Raw genomic sequence first — 14929 nt, 5'->3', positions numbered from 1 at the left:
TTGAAAGGGCAATAGCAGAGGCTCATACAGAGGCTCTGTGGCCTTCTCCAGGGAGATTTTTCCTTACTGGATTTTTAAGTATAAACTGAATTTTCATTCTGAGGTGATCAAAGAACCACTTCTGGATTGAGTTAGAATTGGCATCTGTCACATTCTACCTTTCCGGATAATCAGCTCACTCTAGCACCAAGAATATTCTAAGCCATTCCTCCTAAACCTGTTATCCATGATTCCTCAGTATGTCTAGCATTATGCAAAGTCCCAAAACATATATGATGTGTTTCCCCAGAGTAACAATTTCATTCCAAAGCTGAGGGAAAATTATTTAAATGTTAAAGATAACAGATACTCTATGGAGTAAAGCAAAATGTGCATCAATTTTCGTTAACGTGTCAAGAACTTTTAAGATAAAAAACATGATATGTTAAAAAAAAGTTATGGTTTTAGATATTTTAGGATAAGGCACAAATTTTTGAGGATTCTTCTTTACTCCTCTCTCCAAAAAGTTACTTCAGTGGAAAAATTTGAGGTTTGTACCAAGAGAACCAAAAATTTAAATATTATGCAGGAGTTTAAAATTTGTTTGGCTGTGTCTGGGTGGCTCAGTCAGTAAACATCCAACCTGCTCAGGTCATGATCTCATGGATTGTGAGTTTGAGTGCTGCATTGGGCTTTGCATTGACAGTGCAGAGCCTGATTGGGATTTTCTCTCTGCCACTTCCCTACTCTTTCTCTCTCTCTCTAAATAAATAAATGAACTTTCAAAAAAAAAATAAAAATAAATAAAATTTGTTTGATGGTTCAACCTAGTTAAATATCTTCAACTTATTAAGGGGAAGGTAGTAATATATAAAGAAAACTTTGAAAAAGAAAGATGTTCAGTGTAGTATTTTGATAATATTAAAATCAGAAAGCATATAAGATTTTTAATTACATATTGATAAGGAGAGTTATGATATTTTTGGGTTTTGGAGTATTATTCACCCATAAAAACGATGTGCTTTAAAAATATTATAATGACAATGAAATGTTTTAATATAATAATGTATCAAGTAGTAGGATATAAAATTGAGCATAATATACAAACAATTTAAAATTTTTATATTGGAGAAATGCACCAATTATTTCTGGATTTTAGGATTAAATGATTTTTATTTTTTATTCACATGTCCTTATTTTCCAAACTTTTACAAGGAATGTTTAAGTAATAAAAACTTATTTTAAAAGGGCTAACACTAGGTCATCCCAGGAATTTTCCAGGAAACCCTTAGAAGTCTCTCATTTTCTTGAAATTCATTTTATAATAATTCATTTTTATTTTCAGACAATTCAGATTTCATTAAACTGAGTGCCTGACTTTTGATTTTATAGAGTTAATTACCTAAAAAAGGTGTATAAATTTTCTTATTGTATGGTTTATGTGAGTTTTATGTTCCAGAATTACCTAATAAAACTTTTACATATACTATTTTAAATTTTTACCATAAATATAGGAATAGTGTATAATAGTTTAATTCCAAAGTGAAATGGGGTCTTATCCTAATGCAAGAGAACCAATAAATATGCTTTGTAAGCTCTCTAGTCACAATACAAAGAAAAAGACATGATGTACAAGGGGCATGATCATATGCACAGTGTAATTAAATTCATGGTAGAGAGGTGCCCCGCAATAGAGTTTCCCAGACTTTGGAAATGACTTACCATGTGCGTGACCCCTTGGTCCAACAGGCAATAGCATTGGCAGCAGCTGAATACACAAGTATCGGGAGAAGCAGAATTATGGGCTTCTCTGAGAGTTCTTCTGAAACATCCAAACTGAGCTCTAAAAGTGCTAAAGAAAGAAGAAACAGAAGAAAGAAAAAGAATCAAAAGAAGCTCGCCAGTGGGGAAGAAAAGGGAGACAATGAGAAATTGTCCAAATCGGAGTCAGAGGAGAGTATCAGGAGAAAAAGTTTCCACCTTGGTGTCGAAGGCCATAGGCGAGCACGTGAAAAGAGATTGTCTACCCCTAATCAGGTACCACAGCACCTATCAAATGCTTAGTGCCAGAGCTAGGATTATAGAGCAAAATGTTTTATTTTGAAGTACAGGATCTTAGGAGAGGAGAATGAGTGATTTCACTGGTATGTTTTTAGGTAAAAACTTACTGTTGGACATTATGGAAAGAAACACAGATGTCCATAGTTTTCGTTTTAACTTGGACCATTTTTGAAGGAGCCTCTACTTTCAGTATTGTCCTGTCTTCTCCAATAAACACATTTTCAGAACAATGTATTTGTGAGAATTGTCGTAGAAATGAAGAAATTATTTCTACTACATATTAACTTTTACATTTTTGTCTAGTCTGTATTTTTTAATATCTCATTGGTTAAAAACTAATCCCAGACCAGGTTCTCCACTTTTCTTCACCACCGTAAGTAATGATACACCAAGAATATCAGTGCACAAGCTGGAAAGTTTGGAGACACTTGATAGCCTCCACCCCTAATAGCATCCACTACTAATAACTAGTTGCAGTCTGTTATTTCTGCTTGTGTAAATATCTCTTTCCTTTTTTCTTATTTCTCTTTCCACTGAAACCTCCATATCTCAGGTTTCCCTGCCTATCGACCTCTAAGAGGAACAGTTGCTTCTATTCTCCTAAATACTTGCCTGTTTTCTCTCATACAACACTCCTGAATCCCTTTTACAAAATGAACTTTCCCTTGGCTCAGCTTGAAGAACAAACAAACCAAAAATCAAACCAAAAAATAAACCCGAAAAACCCAACTGTGTTGAATAACTACTGACTACAGAACAAGACCCACATCTTATCCATGTTGTGGACTGGCTTCAGCCTCACTTCTGACCTTTCTCTACCTTCATATACCCTCAGTCCACCATGATTATTCACTCATACATACATGCCCTGTACCTTTATTACCTAGGACTTGTGGTGTTCTCTACGTGGGGTGATTTTCCTCTTTGTTTCCCACCTGGTATGGTAGCACCCATTCTTCATTCAAAAGCTCAGATGCCACGTATCCCACAAATTTGCCATTGCCCTCACCACTTCTTCAATCTGCTCTTTGGTCCTTACTCTGAATTTCTATCCTTCTCATTTATGTCTTCATTTAAAATTGAGCCAAACCATAAGAGACTCTTAAATACAGAGAACAAATGGAGGGTTGCTGGAGGGGAGGTGGGTGGGGGGATGGTTTAAATGAGTGATGGGCATTAAGGAGGGCACTTTTCACGATGATCACTGCGTGTCATATGTAAGAGATGAATCACTGGGTTCTACTCCTGAAGCCAAGACTACACTGTATGTTATCTAACTTGAATTTAAATAAAAATAAAGAAAAAAATCAGAAAAACAATAAAATTTCTACCTTCTACTACTTACGTCTGTAAGGTACTGCCAGGTAGACATAGAAACCAGAGTCCCTACCTTCAAAGATTTTATAATTTAGCTGGAGAGACAGAACTTGAAAATATGTGATATCAATAAAAATAAATATGACAAGAGCAAAGCAAACTGGATTAAGGCAAAGACTTATATATAACAATTATACTCGCTTTCCATTACTCAGAGTGCCTGCCACTTTGTCCTTTACATAGGAAGCACTAACACTTATTGAATTAGACACTTTCCAAAGAACAACCATTCAGTTTGGTTTATGGACACGGTTTATCCTGGCCATGAATCCAGTAAATGTGACACTTCCTCCTCTTCGGTGTTGGGCAATCTCTTTTTCAAATCCTAGTATTATGTGACTTGTAAACTCACTGACATTTAAAGTTCTTTCTTAATATACCTTGACTGAGCTTCCAACATGTAAAGTGGAGTGGTAAGCAATGGAATGCAAAGAAGCACACAATGTGGTCTTTGGCCTCAAGAAAGTGTCAATTACTTATGGAACTTAGGGATTGATATATGAAAAACTAAATGACAGGTATGAATACCAAATGCTTTTTATAAGTCATATGTTCTTTGTAGCAAAATGAAGGGCATAGAAAGAATGGAGAGATCCCTCTAGGTCAGAGTAGGAAAGACATGTGCGGTAATAAATAATTTACCTGCTCCAGAAGGGATGGATTCATCCAGTCTTTTCATCCCTTATTTGGAAGAATTTGTCTTCCTGCTGAATTGCTTTGTTTTTTAATATGTTTCTTTCAAAACAGTACAGAGCCACCCAGCCTCAGCTCAGTGGTCTCAGAGGCAGTAACGTGCTCTTCTGTTCTTAGGTGCTTCAGCAGATACATGGCTACATGTCATCTTCTTTTTTCCCTCTGCAGTCACCACTCAGCATCCGAGGCTCCTTGTTTTCTGCAAGGCGCAGCAGCAGAACGAGTCTTTTTAGTTTCAAAGGTCGTGGGAAAGACATTGGATCTGAGACTGAATTTGCCGATGACGAGCATAGCATTTTCGGGGACAGTGAGAGCAGGAGGGGCTCATTGTTTGTGCCCCACAGACCTCGGGAGCGGCGCAGCAGTAACATCAGCCAAGCCAGTAGGTCCCCCCCGGTGCTGCCAGTGAATGGGAAGATGCACAGTGCCGTGGACTGCAATGGTGTGGTCTCCCTGGTTGATGGACCCTCAGCCCTCATGCTCCCCAATGGACAGCTTCTGCCAGAGGTGATAATAGATAAGGCAACTTCTGATGACAGCGTAAGGACGTTTTGAATAGCTCAGGCCTGGCTCGGCCCTTGTTCTTGCATCAGTCCATCTGCTAGAGGGGCCTTCTTGGGTCCTGTGAATGGCTCTGCATTTTGCAATACCGCTACTGCAGAAACACACCTTTACATCATTAATGTAATCCTCATGGGATATGCTATAGCTATATAATTCAAATATATTTAAAACTCCATTTTTTTAAAAAAGGAACTTAGCTATTCCTTCATATTCACTTCAATATTATAAACCATCCCTTAGAAAACAATTGTATAATATATATATATACACACACACATATACATATATCTCAGCACAGAAAATGCACTGATTATGCTGATCTTATTAGTTGAATTAAGTCCCACTTCTCTAAGAAGTTTGGATTCTTTCCACCTACTGCTATCTTTTTGAAGACACTGTTTAATATATATCTTGTGTAAGGAATCCTGAGTTTTCATAATAATAATAATAATAGCAAACGTGTTTAGGATTTATAATAGCCCTGTAAGGTGATATATTATTATCATCCCTCTTTTACGTAGGGGGAAACTGAGACATGGAGAAGTAAAGCAATTTCTCCAAGTTCACTCAGCTAATAAACAGTGGTCCTGAAGTTCAACCAGAGGCCTTGTGTTTCAGAGCTTGTGCTCTTAGCCCACCACATTTTTGCTCTCTCCCCAATGTGTGGTAGGTTTTTAAACCTGGAAATAATTTAATGTTTATTTATTTTTGAGAGACAGAATGAGAGTGTGAGCAGGGGAGGGGGCAAAGAGAGGGAGACATGGAATCTGAACCAGACTCCAGGCTCTGAGCTGTCAGCACAGAGCCCAACATGGATCTCGAACTCACAAACTGCAAGATCATGACCTCAGCCAAAGTTGGACACTTAACTGGCTGAGCCATCCAGTCACCCTGAAACTTAAAAATAATTTAGAATAGTTATGCTTCCCCCCGCCCCGTATATAAATGAAACTTACAGTGTTCATTTTAAAAAAAACAAAAACAAAAAAAAAAGCCCTCTGTCTGGAACCTACCAATAAAAATGTAATAACCAAACTGTATACATTAATACAAACATATACACATAAAAGCAAAAACAAAACAACCATTCCAAGGGAACAATTTCAAGCGTTTAGAAGTAATTAAGTCATTAGAGGAAGCATCCAATTAGACTTGAAAGTGAGATCTTTCTGGTTTCTTTAGTTTCTAGGTTACCTCTTTAGACCACTCACTATGTTACATTGTGGTACTAAATATCAGTAGGTCTCTGACTAACCTAACAAGCTTTGAACTCTTGCTAGGTATTCATATATTCATGTTTTCAGACAATATAATATTTTTAGTGAGAATCAAGTTCCATCAAAGTCATGGCCACATACATATTTCATTTGGAATGACTGCATGTGCTTTTTAGTTAACAAGTGACCTCTGTGCTTGCATGATCCTTTGGGCCTTGCATGAGCTTTGGGCCTTCAGTCAAGATATTTTTCTTTATCAAATGAGCATGCTAAATTCTATAGAATCAGATCTTGGCCGTGTTTTGCTTTTCAGTGATGTATTATCTGTGAAATATATAATTTATATCAGATTTGGATATTGTTTCATATTTTTAAACGAAATGTTTTCATGTAAGACTTTACTTTTAGCATAGAAATATAAGTTATTACCATAAATCCTGAAATAAACTACAAAATTAGAGGATACTCTAAGATCCAACAGAAATGCAATAAACATGGCAGTGTGGCAAAAGGTACAGTTTAGATGAAAAGAATGTATGACAAATAACACAACTTTGACAACTAAAACATGTCTACATGAAAAAGAATGTGTTATTCTTGTTTGACTTGTAGAAAAATTTTTGTTTCTGGAAAGTCAGTAAATTAGAGACTGTATCCAATAGAAAATTCTCCATAAAAAGCCAGCTACAGTTATGTGTATGTGTATCTGTTCACAGACATACACATACAGACAGACAGACATGCATACATTTATGCCCATGTGTCCATGTTTTGATATACACACATATATAACTATATCTAAACAACTATACAACTTTAAGACTCTAGAGCTGTATTTATGTTTTTGTAAAATGGGGTGTGTATATTCATACATACATAAATCCCATACATACCACACCTAAAAAGATAGATAGGTGATACATGTAGAGTTGTATAGTTGTTTGTTTGTATATGTGTGTGTGAGCTATATATGTATGTTGTTGGCCTGCACTGAACCAGCACACTGTCTTAATTTTGAATTAGTTGCCAAGATTTAAACACAAGACATTTTCACACAAAAATGAGTGCACCTGGTAAGACTGAGCTCATACTCCTGCATGGCAACAATCCTTTAGAGCTGAGTAGTGGTCACCTCTTTCAGATGGAGCTTACATTCTCCACTTTGCTACAGTGCCCACTAGTCTCCATCATCCTTTTCACACTGAGTCACTTATCCTCATCCACTCAGAGCAATTCATGCGATCTTCCCTGGTAGTAAGAAACCACCATTATAGTCGCTGCCATTAATGCTGTCATCTCAACAAAGAATACTTACAGAAATTTATCAGAGAATACTGAGGTTCTGTCCCTTTACCACACATCACTGCCATACATGTTTAGCTGTTTTCATGCGGGACTCTTATATGGTAAAACTACCTGAATGAATTCGAGACCCAGAAAGATAGGTGATGAAAGTGATTACAAGAAAAACAACGTATTTTATTTTTTATTTCCTAAGCATTAATTCTTTTAATCCTCAAAGCAAGAATATGAGGCAAATGTTATGATTATCCCCATTTTACCAATGATAGAATTGAGACAGGAGTTAAGTAACTCACCAGTGACACACACCCAGTAGATAGCAGAGCTATGATTACAACCCAGCAGGCTTGTTCCTACTTTTATTTACTCACTACAGCTACCTAAGCAAGATTTTATTCTACATATATAATTTATTAGAATTCTATTCTTAGAACTTTAATTAATCTTCCCTTTTTCTTTCAGGGGACAACCAATCAAATACACAAGAAAAGACGTTCTAGTTCTTACATCCTTTCTGAAGAGATGTTGAATGATCCCCATCTGAGACAAAGAGCAATGAGTAGAGTAAGCATATTAACAAACACTGTAGAAGGTATGTAATAATGCTCTCTTACCCATACAGATTTTTAAATAAAATTTAGATAAACCTTGGTTAGCCTTAAATAGGTATGTAAAGTTCTTAGAAAGGATTCAAAGAATAAAAAATGGTCATAAACAATGGTAAAGATAACCAGTGGATACTAGTGGAATTGTCTTTATGTTGCTTAAAAAACTTGATAAAGTTTTTTATGTGTGATTAAAGATATTGGGTGATATGACTTTTCAAATATAAATACTTAACGGTAATAAATAAAAGAAAGCTAGGTTAACCCAGGGCTGTGTTGTTGTTCTCTCATTATATAATCTTAGAAACTTAAACTGGTCTCTGAGTTTATCAACTAATATGCAAGAAAACAATATATACTTCCAGATGTTTATAAATGCCTGCCTCTGAGCACATTCACCAAAATTATAAAATGGTAATCTGTGACATAACATCTGTTAAGATTATGATGAAAAGGTGGGGCACCTGGGTGGCTCAGTCAGTTAAGTGTCCGACTTCAGCTCATGTCATGATCTCACAGTCCATGGGTTTGAGCCCCACGTTGAGCTCTGTGCTGACAGCTAGCTCAGAGCCTGGAGCCTGCTTGGGATCCTTTGTGTCCCTCTCTCTCTCTGCCCCTCCCCTGCTCGCTCTCTGTCTCTCAAAATAAAAATAAAGACCTTAAAAAAAATTTTTTTAAAAAGATTATTATGAAAAGGCATTAGAGAAAGCAATTTAGAGAAGATAATAAGAACAAGTGGTTAGATCTTGAGAAGAGAATGAAGGGCGGCGACTTTTAAAATGTGCTGACTCCCACCTTCTCCCCCTATAATATGTCCCAGATCCCATCTTATGCTTTCATACCATGATGCCTCAGACAAAGCTTCCACCACCTCCTAAACTTAATGTTGAGAAATAAAAAAGACTATGGCATAATATATCTATTGAATGAGCCATTCCATAAATTATTTCTAGTCCCTTGTTTCTGAGATTCTTTTCACCTGTAAAAGTACATATACTGGTGGAAAATATATATTTTTTCATTAAGAAAACGTAGATTTATGGGGTACCTGGGTGGGTCAGTCGGTTGAGTGTTCAACTTTTGATTTCTGCTTAGATCAGAATCACCAGGTCGTGAGGTCAAGTCCAAATTGGGGCTCCACACTTTGCGTGGAGCCTGCTTGAGATTCTCTCTCCCTCTCCTTCTGCCTCTCTCTCCCTAATGTCCTTTCTCTCTATATACAAGGAAAAAGAAAAAAGAAAATGTAGGTTCTCCTGTTTTCTTTCTCTCCATCACATATTAGATGTATGTCTCTCTAGGAGTTGCCTTTATCATCTTTGGGCCATTAATTTCACTGCCTTCCCCTAAATTATGCTTGCTCTAGTAAGTGAACATCATGATAGAAGATTTTTATATAATATGCTATGCTTTCATAGAAGCAGTACTGTTAAATTTGCAAAGTACAAACAGAAGACTTGTTTCAGTGTTAAAGTCTACTGCTGATTTTTACCTTGTTAGGAATAAAATAAACAAATGATTGACTTCATATTTTCTGTTGGTTTTCCCCCCAGAACTTGAAGAATCCAGACAAAAATGTCCACCTTGGTGGTACAGATTTGCACACACATTCTTGATCTGGAATTGTTCTCCATATTGGATAAAATTCAAAAAGCTTGTCTATTTTATTGTAATGGATCCTTTTGTAGATCTTGCTATTACTATTTGCATAGTTTTGAACACATTGTTTATGGCTATGGAACATCATCCCATGACTGATGAATTCAAAAATGTACTCACTGTGGGAAATTTGGTGAGTCTCTTAATGTGTGTTTTGTACCCCTAGTTCTTCTCTTTGGATGTCGTGATTGTCACTTCTTTTTTTTTTTGTAACTCAGATGGATGTGTAGCTACACAGTTATCTATATCCAGGATTCACAATATGAATCATTGTACAGAGTCAAGTTTCTGGTGATACTACGTTAAAATAATTTTGCAGAAGTGCAGAGGTCTATAACAATACTATTTCCAAAGGGGGTCACCATCTTGAGAGTTGATGGTGTTGGTTTTCTGTTTTTTGTTTTTTTCCACAACACTTTTGTCTCTTTGAAGACAAAGTGTCTCTTTGAAGCAACACTCTGAAAATTTGATACTTACCCATTTTATAATTACATTGCAGCTGTCTTATGAGTATACTCCCCACATATTTTTAGAAAAAACTCTGGATGGTTTGTTTTGACATAATAGTGAAGTGTCTGTTCCTTTGGAGTCCCAAAGTCCTGGAATTAAATTCTGATTCTGCCCCTTACTGTTTATATGACCTTGAACAAATATGCCTTTAATTTTCTCACTTATAAAGTAATAATAATACCTCATTTGCAAAATAAGAAAAATAATGTATTATTTATAATATAATGATAACACTTCATTTACCATATTGTTAAGAGGATTAGATACTGTCTACTTATTAGCCTGGTATATCATAAGTCATTAACAAATTAAACTTTTTGTTGTTATTATTATTATCATCATCATGCTTTAAATCAACTAGCAGAAAGAAGTCTTAAAGAATAAGAATACCAAGAAACTAAAATGGTAGGACTAGGCACAGAAGACCCAAGGGCACTCATGATCTGTAGGTTTCAGGAAGATATAGGATCTTATTGGGAAAATGAATGCCAAACTGATTTCTCAAATGTGCAGTGCTGGTCACATTCTAGCTTAATTACTGCCTTATGGCAAACAAGTGCTAGTTTCTGAGAATTTATATGAAGTAGGCAGAAGTGAATAACTCTGGATGTCTTTGTGAATGTCTGTGTAAGATAATTTTACCTTTGCCATGGTCCCAAGCCAACCGATCTTTGAAGCCAAAGACTTTCTATCTGAGTCAGTCTTCTTCCCCATATACTTTATTTTTTAGTTGAGATGTATGTACCCCATATGCTCTCTGAAGGAGTATTCTTCTTTCCTCCTATTTCTCTTTGGAAAAAAGGCAGGCCTATCTAGTTTCTAATTGTTGATGGAGATACAAGCCATGAAAATCAGTACCTTCTTGCTGAGTTGACTGCATCACTGTGAACCCCAAAAGAATTTACAGTGTTTCTTATCTATTGCCACTACCCTAGGTGTGGAGTACTCCCTGATTGTCTTCTTGATGCTGCATCATTTTTAAATTGACTCAGCACTTATATAGAGTTCACCATTTCCCTTTGAGCCTTCTTTGGTGAGCTTCTTTGAGTCCAAATAAACCTGAATGATTCATAAACAGGTCCTTCACTGTTGTCTTTTTAAGTTAGTCCTTGGATACCAGTGTCATGAATTAATGATGTTTTGTGATGCACTTTTGTGTCAAAGCTTTGAAAGTCTTACTTTATCTCCCACTGTGTCAATTAAATACTTTTCCCTCTTCTGCTAATAAATCTTTAAAGAGTGAGTCAATATGTTCTCTATTACTCTAAGAGTAGTCAGACTAGACAAAAAGGCTGACTCAAGATTTTAGTGTCAGCCTATATTTCCTTTTCATTTTCTATCAGAGTATGACCCACATATTTTTTTTTTCAAAAAGTATCTGTGTTGATTGTCATGGTTTTATTTACCTGGAATTTTAATGTATCCCTCTAAAATACTGTCTAAAGAAGATGAGATGGACAAGAAACTTAGAGCTTTTTAACCTTGTAAGGCTTACATTGGAGCTATAGGAATAATGTTACCAGGTTTATGGGATGAAATTAGATAATGTACATTTGTAAAATATCTGGCACATTGTCTGAAGCACAGTGATGCTAAACAAATAGTCATAATCATCATTACTTTGATTCTATACTTCTAATAATACCAGAAAAAAAAAAAAACATTGTATTTCTCATTTAGGTCTTCACTGGGATCTTTGCAGCTGAAATGGTTTTAAAACTTATTGCCATGGATCCATATGAGTATTTCCAAGTGGGATGGAATATTTTTGACAGCCTTATTGTGACACTAAGTTTAGTAGAGCTTTTTCTAGCAGATGTGGAAGGACTGTCAGTTCTGCGATCATTCAGACTGGTAAATATAGACCAACCATACCATTGTGTTCCAGATATAAAGGGGGCTTTCTAAGGCTTTGTATTGTTATTTAAATCTTTTAGATGTTTAAATCAAAAGACAAGATTAGGTTTTGGTGTCTAGTGTAATCAAGTTCATTCTATAGCAAAAGCTTTTAAAGAGCTCAAAAATCACATGAATATTTTAATCTTAGCATCTGGAAGACATAGTCTTAATTTGAGTTAACTTTAGAATCTTGAAGACATATTGAATTATATACTAGTATAATAGAAGTGGGTAAATAAAATATTTCTTTACTAGTAAGGCAATAATTTATTTCCCAGTAAGAAGCTTATGGTTTACAGAATTTCAGTCTTATAATATTTTCATTATTTTGTGAGTTTGATAACTAAAGATCAAACTATTGTCCCCAAAATAATTGTTTTATGTTACCAAAAATATAAAAACTGTAAAGGCTTTTTAAAGTATTTTTCTCTAACATGGTTGCTTTTTTTTAAGTTTTGTTTTTTTTTTTTAATTCTTGTTAGTTAACATATAGTGTAATAGTGGTTTCAGGAATAGAATTTAGTGATTCATCACTAATGTATAACACCCAGTACTTGTCACAACAAGTACTCTCCTTAACACCTATCAACCATTTAGCCCATCCCTCTACCCACCTCCCCCTGCCCCATAACCCTCCGTTCTCTGTCATTAAAAGTCTCTTATGGTTTGCTTGCCTCTCTTTGTTTTCTCCCTTCCCCTATGTTCATCTATTTTGAATTCCATATATGAGTGAAATCACATGGTATTTGTCTTTCTCTGACTGACTTATTTCACTTAGCATAATACACTCTAGCTCCGTCCATGTTATTACAAATGGCAAGATTTGATTCTTTTTGATGGCTGAATAATATTCCATTGTATAAATGTACATATACCACATCTCTTTATCAGCTGATGAACAATTGGGCTCTTTCCATGATTTGGCTTTTGTTGATAATGCTGCTGTAAATGTTGAGGTGCATGTGCCCCTTTGAATCAGTATTTTTGTATCCTTTGGATAAATATCTAGTAGTGCAATTGCTGAGTCATAGTGTAGTTCTATTTTTAACTTTTTGAGGAAACTCCATACTAACATGTTAGACTTTATCCCTATGGTGGCATGAAAAAGTATATAAAAGTATCAGACTATTTTCAAATTAAATTTTTTTAATTATCTAAAAATAGACTTAAAGATAAATTATCAATTCTAAAGGGAATGGTATCTGAAATCATTATAAGAGGCTTTTATAGCAATCCTTCAGAATATGTGTGGTAATTATATTGTGACAAGCATAACAAAATAACAATAATATTGAAAATAGCTGAAAGTAAAAACAGAAATAATCAAGTTTAGCTAGGTAATGATGACAATATTTTAGAATTTAAAATTTGGAACAAAACTCAAGATTGGAAACATAGAAAAATTTCATAATAATTAACATTAAGCTTTGCATTTACTTTTAGCTTCGAGTGTTCAAACTGGCAAAATCTTGGCCAACACTGAATATGCTGATTAAGATAATTGGCAACTCAGTGGGAGCTCTGGGTAACCTCACCTTGGTGTTGGCCATCATCGTCTTCATTTTTGCTGTAGTCGGCATGCAGCTCTTCGGTAAAAGCTACAAAGAATGTGTCTGCAAGATCAACGAAGACTGTACACTCCCACGCTGGCACATGAATGACTTCTTCCATTCCTTCCTGATTGTCTTCCGTGTGCTGTGTGGAGAGTGGATAGAAACCATGTGGGACTGTATGGAGGTCGCTGGTCAAGCCATGTGCCTTATTGTTTACATGATGGTCATGGTCATTGGAAACCTAGTGGTATGTAGTCACATGTTCACACCTTGAAAATTCTGCATAGAAAATTGTTATATGACGACAATAATTTATTTTATAATTATAGGGTTAATTACACATAAAACTATTAACTGCAATAGAATTTTGATTATTACTACTGGAAAAGCAACAGAAAATAAAAGGAAATATTGTTTCAATTTCCCTGACAGATATGCCCATATTTATACTTTTTGCAATATTTATTTTGTTTCCTACTTTATTCTCTCATTTTGATGGTGATGGCATATGAAGTAAATATGTGGTTTTCATGTCTCTTAAATATCAAGTCATACTAGTAAATAGGGTATGATTAAATTAAATTAACAGTAATAAAAATGAAGCTGGAACGGAACAAACCAATTGAAAGGACTGGCCCCATTGCATTATGGTCAGATATAATAGGACCAGCAACTATAGCAAAGATCAGGAATCTTTGGCTCATGGGTCAAATCCAGCATACTACCCATTTTTGTATGGCCTCACAAGTTGGAAGGTTGGGTTTTTATCACATTTTTTCAATGTTTAAAAACTAAAAGGAAGAATAATACTTCATGGCACATAGAAATTGTATGAAATTTAAATTTCAGGCTCTATAAGCAAAATTTTGTTACAACACAGACATGCTTATTCATTTACATACTGTCTATGTCAGTTTTAGTCTGCAGTGACAGTGTTGAATAGTTGTCATAGAGATTCTATGTCCTTCAAAGGCCAAAATATTTTTTTTATCTGGCTCTTTACAGAAGAAATGTGCCCACCAATGCTCTATAGTATCTCTTTAACAAATGATCTTCTGTGTCTCCGTTAGTGTTTTCTTGGCTTGTACTCTTTCTCTGTTTGTTTCTTCCTTTTTTACCTACTTGTTGGTGAAGCCTTTTAAGCTTACAAACAGGAGAAAATGAGATAAGATGCTCATCCATGACGCAGTGACTTCAGTTTTCAAAGCCACCATGTTGACTTGGTTTAGTCTGTCAGCTTGGCATCAGACTCCTCATTAGGTATCCCAAGGGTGGAGTATGGTAACAACTATATGGTTAGTACTTTCACTTCCCACTGGCTTGAAAATAAGTTACTAATTTTTTTTTTTTTTTTTTTTTTTTTTTTTTTTTTGTCCTTGAAGCCCCTGTATCAAAGTAATTCAGAGCCTAGGACAGAAACCTTCATTCATCAAATCGAACCCTAAATGGTATTGTTTTGTGCCATTAAATGGTTAGACATGTACAGAGTAAATTATGCAATACAAATTCTAAA

At 35.3% G+C, this 14929-nt stretch overlaps 1 protein-coding gene across 2 annotated transcripts in view; it reads left to right on the top strand.

Moving 5' to 3' along the window:
* Positions 1-14929, top strand: part of SCN9A (sodium voltage-gated channel alpha subunit 9) — a 101099-nt gene that overhangs the window by 21547 nt on the left and 64623 nt on the right. Inside the window, exons 10-15 of one of the 2 annotated variants that reach the window (XM_077751144.1) lie at positions 1729-2016; positions 4279-4617; positions 7656-7785; positions 9349-9587; positions 11645-11818; positions 13307-13663. In XM_077751144.1, the coding sequence (XP_077607270.1) occupies positions 1729-2016; positions 4279-4617; positions 7656-7785; positions 9349-9587; positions 11645-11818; positions 13307-13663 (1527 nt within the window). Of the gene's footprint in view, positions 1-1728; positions 2017-4278; positions 4651-7655; positions 7786-9348; positions 9588-11644; positions 11819-13306; positions 13664-14929 lie in introns of both variants that reach the window. The other variant, XM_077751143.1, reaches the window with a different exon arrangement.

This window comes from Crocuta crocuta, unplaced genomic scaffold (assembly GCF_008692635.1).
Source record: "Crocuta crocuta isolate KB4526 unplaced genomic scaffold, BGI_CrCroc_1.0 scaffold219, whole genome shotgun sequence".
NCBI lineage: Eukaryota > Metazoa > Chordata > Mammalia > Carnivora > Hyaenidae > Crocuta > Crocuta crocuta.
The sequence above is the reverse complement of the archived record's forward strand: the minus strand, read 5'-3'. Positions and strand labels throughout refer to the sequence as shown.